The sequence below is a fragment of the Acomys russatus genome, chromosome 2 (genome assembly GCF_903995435.1).
Source record: "Acomys russatus chromosome 2, mAcoRus1.1, whole genome shotgun sequence".
Lineage (NCBI taxonomy): Eukaryota > Metazoa > Chordata > Mammalia > Rodentia > Muridae > Acomys > Acomys russatus.
In genome coordinates, this window is record NC_067138.1 from 68,000,161 (window position 1) to 68,007,504 (window position 7,344).

At 44.2% G+C, this 7,344-nt stretch overlaps 1 protein-coding gene across 1 annotated transcript; it reads right to left on the reverse strand.

Moving 5' to 3' along the window:
- Positions 1–330: 330 nt before the first annotated feature.
- C2H9orf152 (chromosome 2 C9orf152 homolog) lies at positions 331–6,922 on the reverse strand. Its single transcript, XM_051162536.1, has 2 exons — positions 6,666–6,922; positions 331–869 (listed from the first exon to the last, which is right to left on the reverse strand). Exons 1-2 carry the CDS (start codon positions 6,856–6,858, stop codon positions 343–345), a joined length of 720 nt encoding a protein of 239 aa, XP_051018493.1. The 5' UTR covers positions 6,859–6,922; the 3' UTR covers positions 331–342.
- Positions 6,923–7,344: the final 422 nt, after the last annotated feature.

Sequence of the window (7,344 nt, forward strand, 5' to 3'; positions counted from 1 at the left end):
CAAGACATTGTGAAGATAACCCGCTGGCTAAAGTTCCTGCTTTATCTCTGGGACCAACTGTTCTACTGGTCCCAGCCACAGAGGAGCATCAAGGGCTACTTATCACATTTCCTTATAAGACTAAACTGAGGCTGCTGGACAAGAGAGTCTGTTCATCCTAACGGTAAGCAATGTGACTTGAGTAATCTCTTGATTTTAGAGAAAAGACCATGTTGCCATTAAGAAGTTCATTTCCCATGATTCCTATAACTGGGGTGATCCAATTGTTGTTCATTGTTGAAGGCTCTGGTTACGGCTGTCTGTGGTTTATGATAAGTCGATTGGCTGGTTGAGTGGAAAGCATTAGGGAGGGCCATATAAGCCCAAGTTTCTGGCAGCTTGGGAGATCCTGGGTGGTCTCCTCTGGGGGAATGGGTAGTGAGCTGGTTTTCCAGACCTGTGTAGGTTCTTTGTGGAAGGAAGACACTCAGTGTTGGCTTGTAAGCTGGAGCCTGCCTCCTGCAGCGGGATACCACCCTCCTGACTTTGACACTGAGCAGCCTCTGGGATTTTGTTTTGTTGCTGTGTCTTCTGATTGTTTTTTGACACATCGGGGTCTCCTTCTGGAGATAGCCTTGGTTCTGACTCCGAAAGGTCTCCCTTGAGGTTCCCTTGGTGACTGGCTTCCAGATGGAAGGTTTGGACCAAGCGACGCATCTCTAGGTATGTGTGCCATGGAGTTTCGGGAGCCTGGTGGCAGCTTCTGTCTACTTCCTCCAACATCCCCTCAACCTCAGAGTTAGTCTCCTCCAGGGACAGTGAGCTCCTTCTCTCTTTGTTAATCCAAACAGCACTGGTCATCGATTCCGCTGGAGTAGGCATGGCTCCTTCTAAGAAAAGAAGGCACAGCAGTGTCACTACAGGGAGGTATCTGGGTTATCTCCCTTTGAGGAAGATTCATAGCTTTCAGATTAGAGGAAGGCCAGACCCCAGATGCCAAGGGAGGGGGCAGATACCCAGAACATTGTACATGTAGATCCACACATCCCAAACGCACACATGATCTGGCATGTGTGTATTCTCTCTCTCTCCCTCCCCCCCTCTCTCTCACACACACACTCTTCCCCAACATATAGATATAATTATTCATAACTCAACAAATACTTTCAAACACTATATCCAAGGCCTTGTTTATTTGAGGTCCCATGATTATAGCAGTAAGATAACTCACAACCTTATAGATGGGCCCTAATAGAGGAGAGAGACAGCAAGCAAACAAATATGTTAACAATCCAGGTGCTTCACCTCGTACAATGATAATTTTAGAACTGTATGATGCTTGTGAGAAGTTATATGTTTTCAGAGCTCTGATGCTGGATCAGACATGACAGGATGCATTCCTCTCAGCGTGCTGGACGCTGACATCCTGCATCCTTCATGTTCCAGCGCCAGGTGCTTCAGTTACTGTTACCCATCAGAGCAGGACAGCTTCCAGGACAGCACTGTAGAAAGTTTCTGATCCCAATTGGTCCAACATTTCAGTCTGTCCCAAACAGGATTCCAATTAAGCCTGGAATTTCTCAGCATTTAGAAACTGACCCACAAATGCTATCTCTGGCTTGTTTAACTCTTTTCCCCACTTTTATTTTGGGCCCCTTCAAAGGTATTATTTGCCCTAAGTCAGCCTGAAGAAAACCTTAAAAGAACAACATCCTATTTCCCCTAAGGGGGTTGGATAGGTTTCTGTTTGTTCTCTTGGTCTACAGAAGCTTATTTTCATTGGGAGTTGGTTATAAGTCATTGTTGGTCTTATGCAGAGAGAAAACTAGGTTGGACTCAGGGATGTCTCTGTTTTCCTTTATCTTTCTTTCATAGATAAGGAGATAGGAGGTAAAAAGATAGAAAGAAGAATATAGAAATATATAGGGATGATAGAACAAAAAGATTATTGAATCTACTTCTCAATTTAAGGCTATAATTGTTACTCACAAGTAAGGTTATTTTTAATTCATTGGTATAGAATTTTGTATATTGATGCAAAATAAAGTTAATTTTGATACATAGGTATAGAATTCAAACTTAAGATTATTCTTCACACACATTAAATATATTTCTACCCCAATATGAGGTATTATACCTGTCCAACTCAATTATAATACAAGGTTTATTTTTAATACCTTGAAAGTGGTACTGCAGGCTGTTTAGTAATTAAGTAATACAATCTAATTGTTAGTTGAGCAAATCACAGTCATGTCAATTACTAGTCTATTTTTATCACAAGGATATATATCCTAGGTCTAACAGAGAGATATGATTCTGTAGATATATAAGGTAAAATAATTAGATGAGGTCTTCTATGGGAATATGACATTTAAAGCTGTTTTTATTATTCTAAAGATTCTTTGACAACAAGACAGGTTAACTCCTGGCAACATCCAGCCTATCTTAAAGAAGATGATGAGCATCAAAGAACCTCATTACAGAGATGGCTTCAAATGCGGCAAACCAGCCAGTGGGCAAAATGTCCTTGTTTTTGCCACAGACAGAATTCTGCCTAAAAGGGGGCAAGCTTGGATGCAGGCAGAACTGATGGCCAAACTCTGCTAAGACTGGGTAAGCAAGTGCTTAATAGTTCCTGCCTCACAAATATGTCTGTCAAATGCACTGGGCCAGAAGGCTGAAGATGATGCTCCAACGTTATAGAGAGTTTTGGGTGACTGTTCAGGCAACAAACTGTCTCTGTCATTTTTTCATTTCGGAAGATGCTAACCTGCACTTCCAGTTCACTCAGGTAATTAAGTTTTATTCCTTCTCAAGTCTCTTGTTGGGGTTGAAGACCAGATAGTTTAGTCTTACAATTAAGCTTGGTTGGTTAGAGGTTAAGATGTTTTTAGGTCTAGATAAATGTTCTAAGTAAATACAGATGGGATATGATAGATATTGATTTCTATTCAGAATTTTAGACTCAACAAGAGAGGAAAGATGTTTACTTCTTCAAGTTTGCCAGATACAAATAGCCAAATCACTATGAATGTAACAGTTATATAGTTCCTGATTGTTTCATGGTTCTTCCTGCTGTATGTAGTTTATTTTATTTATGTGTAATAATACAAATGTATATGTTTAAAAAAGAAATAAAATTTAAAACAATCCAGGAGCTAACTGGACAATGTGCAGAGAGAGAGAGAGAGAGAGAGACGGAGATTTTGACACTCATTCTCAAGTGGGATGTCTTCACCCAGGCCCTCTCAGGCTTAGAGAGCTATGTGGAAGAGGAGTGCAGGGAGATTGTAGGAGCCAGTGGAGATGACTGCAAGGAGACAGCATCCTCCAGACACAGCAGGATCCAGACCAATGTGCAGTGAACTCACAGAGACTGGCAGCACACACAAGGCCCGCACAGGTTCAAATCAGACAGGGGTCCCAGCACTGAGGGAGGGAAGCAGACATGAGCTCGTAACCAAGAAGCTATTTGCAACTGGTGCATGTGTGCATAGAAATATCAGCATTTCCAACAAAGTCTTCTGGGGTGCATTAACCACACTTCAGGGCAGGGCAAGCCCAGCAGTAGATGGCCAACCCAAAAATGAACTCAAGATAATTATGTAGACTTTTTGTCTTATGTGGCTTTTTTTTTTTTTTTTTTTTTTTTTTGTCTTACTGCTTATGTTTTTTCTTTGCATGTGGTTTTGCTTGTGTTTTAAAGAGAGAGAGAAAGGTCTTGGAGTTGTGTGGGTAGGAGGATCTGGGAGGAGCTGAGGGAGGGGACAAATACGATCAGAATATATTGTATGAAAATATTTTTTTCAATAAAAATAATTCAGTTGCTAGTCAATTTTATGGAATATCTCAAGCATAAATGAAGGTAAAAAAAAAAACTGCAGTGGGGGGGGGAGGGCTGGAGAGATGGCTCAGAGATCAAGAACACTGACTGCTCTTCCAAAGGTCCTGAGTTCAATTCCCAGAAACCACATCGGGGCTTACAACCATCTGTAAGGTGATCTGATGCCCTCTTCTGGCCTGCAGATGTATATGCAGGCAGAACACTATATACATAATAAATAAATAAATAAATCTACAAAACAAAGAAACAAACAAAAAACTTCAGTGAGAGTCTGTGAACTTTGTCTGGGAAGAAGTGAAAATTTGTATTTCAGAATGGCAAAGATTGCTGGGCCGTGGTGGTGCACACCTTTAATCCCAGTGCTAGGGAGGCAGAAGCAGGCAGATGTCTGTGTTTTGGAGGTCAGCCTGGTCTATACAGAGCTAGTTCCAGGACAGCTAGGGGACACGGACACACACACACACACACACACACACACACACACACACACTTTCATTGCTGTGATTTAGATATTAAATGTCCCAAAAGTCCGCTGCTAAAGGCTTGGCCCCCCAGCCTTCAGTGTCATTAGGTTGCAGAAGCTTTGGCAGGTGCCTACTCAAAGGAAATTGGATCACAGGGCATGCCATCCAAGGGAGGGAGTACTGTACTACCAGTATCTTCCCCTACATTTTGCACTGTCCAGCACCGCATGCTCCTATCATGATGTACGGTGCTGACACAAATCCAAAACAACAAGATCAAGTGACCCTGGAATGAAACCCTTGAAACTATGAGCCAAAATAAACCTTTCTCTCTGTTACACTTATTTTGTCTTATGCTTTGTCACATGATGGAAAGCTGACTAACTATTCCCATCTAATTTTCTTTTCTTTTTTTGAGACAGGGTTTCTCTGTGTAGCCTTGACTGTCCTGGACTTGTTTATAGACCAGGCTGGCCTTAAAACCACAGAGATGCACCTGCCTCTGTGTTCCCAAGTGCTGGGAGGATTACAGGCGTGTGCCACGAAGCCCAGCCTCATCTGAATTCTTACACACACATCAGAGAAGAATGTTGTTCTTATCTTATGGAGGTTTGTGTCCTAGGCTTCTGATAATGATTTTATTATTGAAGACTGAAAGTCCATAGACAATTTTCTGAGATGCTTTCAGTGTCTCTTTCTTTCTTTTTTAAAAGAATTATTTATTTATTATGTATACAGAGCTCTGCCTGCATGTACACCTGCAGGCCAGAAGAGGGCATCCAATATCAGTGTCTGTTTCTTCTCTGAGTGGGCTTCTAAGCTGAGGATGTAGATAGGTGACTCTTTCTTTCTTTCTTTTAATTTAATTTAATTAAGTTATTTATTTATTTTCACTTTGTGGAATGTGAAAGTTCACTGTGAACTTTTTAGGGGCATCAGGAATTGTTTTCCTACAGAAATCAGATCAATTCTGAGCCTGGAGTCTTGTGCTGGCACTTCTTATTAGCCTCATTGCAAACAGATGGCACTGGAGGAATGATGTCACCACTAAGCTCCTCTGAGACCCAGCTTGATAGATCCAAAAGAACCAGGAGAACTAGAAGAACAGACGCAGTCATTTTTGCACACATGCAGTCTTATACACGACCCCAAGGGAGAACGATGATGTTCCCGCTTCTAACTTTACTATGTTTTTAGCATGGCAAGCACACCGGCCTAATCCTCCCTCATCCTGAGTCTACCAGGAGAGGTCTCTGGAGGTGGGAGGGGGGTCACAGGGACAGGCAAGCCTTCATTGCAGGATCTGTTAATGAGAGAGAGAGAGAGAGAGAGAGAAAGAGAGAGAGAGAGAGAGAGAGAGAGAGAGAGAGAAAGAGAGAGAGAGATAAGAGAGAGAGAGGAGAGAGAGAGAAAGAGAGAGAGAGAGAGAGAAAACAAGAAGAGCAAGAAAGAAGAAGGAGAAAGAGGAGGAGGAGGAGGGTGGAGATAGCAATGGTTCCTAGCCATATAGTGGAACCTTCTGCTGCTACCCTCTTTAGTATTGGGTCTTCCTTCAATCTTCAAACAAAAGAGAATATTCCAGAACACAGAAAAGTTTCATAATATGTTCCTTCTGTCCTTTCTTAATCTTTTTTTCAAGATAAGTGTTTTGCCTGCATGAGCACATGTGCACCACACGCATGCCTAGTGCCTGTGGAGTTCAGAAAAGGAGACCACCATGGAGGTGTGCAATGGCCTCCAGGTCCTCTGTAAGAGCAAGAAATGCTCTTAACCATCTCTCCATCCTCCCATGTTCTATCTTTACATCTGCTTTGGTTTGATTTGGTCTGGCGGGGGGATGGGGGTGGTAAAGTGGGGCTTTGTTCCAGGGCTATGTCCATAGCTATTCCATTCTATGATGGGAGACTTCTCACTGTAGAATGTGGACTTCTTTGTCTCCCTGAGCCCTGAGTTCTGGCCTAGCCAGTTCTCAAGAACAGTGGGAGCCTTTCTTTTCCAAAGCCATTCTCTCTGTTTTGCGTGGGGATCCAGTCAGGAAGTGGAGAGCCTCCATCACCTCACTTAGCTTAGCTGGGGGCCAATCCCAGTCACCTGACTGACCAGTTTAGCCAGATCAGAACTAGGAGAAAACAGGTACAGAGACCAGGAACTGTGGCCACTGGCCAAACACCTGGCAGAGGCCTCTGTTGTTTTGGCTAAGGGACAGACTGGGCACAGCCACCCTGAGCAAGCTTTCCTGAATCAGTGCAGACTGGGACGATAGCTCCTGTCTTCCTCACCAGGAGACTGGCCCAGGCATGGTCCTGCCCTCCTTGAACTTTAAGTCCCCTAGCCCACCCAAAGAAAAGCCCGCTTTCCCAGCACTCAGCAAACCCTACCTTTAGGGAACACCATTATGTGAGCCTGGGTCCTCTGCTGTCTCCTCAGACTGTCATACTGGGCGCGAAGAAATTGGATGTTTATAGGAGATCCTTGACGTGGCGCTTGAGTCCGGGAACCCTCAGCCATTAAGCAGGTCCCCAGCTCCGAGAGGTTGGGTAGGGCAGGGCACGGGCAGGCCAACCCTTTCATCTGTAAGTTTGCTTCCGGGAGAAAAACAAACACTGAGGGCTGAGGCAGGGGGAGGGGAGGGGAAAAGAAGGGTGGGAGGTAGGGTAAAAGAAAGAGAGGGGTGATGGCGGGGGGGAGCAGGGAGCAAGGAGAGAAGCTGGCACTATAAGGAATGAGGGGGAAAATCAAAGGAACCAAAGTCAGGAGGTGGGAAAGGTTAGTTCTTAACTAGAGGTTTGGAAGAGTTGGGGAGGGTCCAGGAAAGAGGAGCCGGGAGAGAAGGGAAGAATGAAGCGGCTGCGGGTGGGGGGAGGTGGGGTAAAGAGCGGGCTGAAGAGCCGCAGGTAGCAGTGGGTGCTAACGGGTAAAGGCAAGCTCCTCGCTGTAGGGATCTTTTCTCCCAGTCGAAGGAGCTTTTTATTCCAGCTGCTTGGCTGAGTGGTGGTCAAGTTTAGAATGCAGTTCCAAGAGCTACAGTGAGATTCCAAGGTTCCTGGCAGAGCCCAG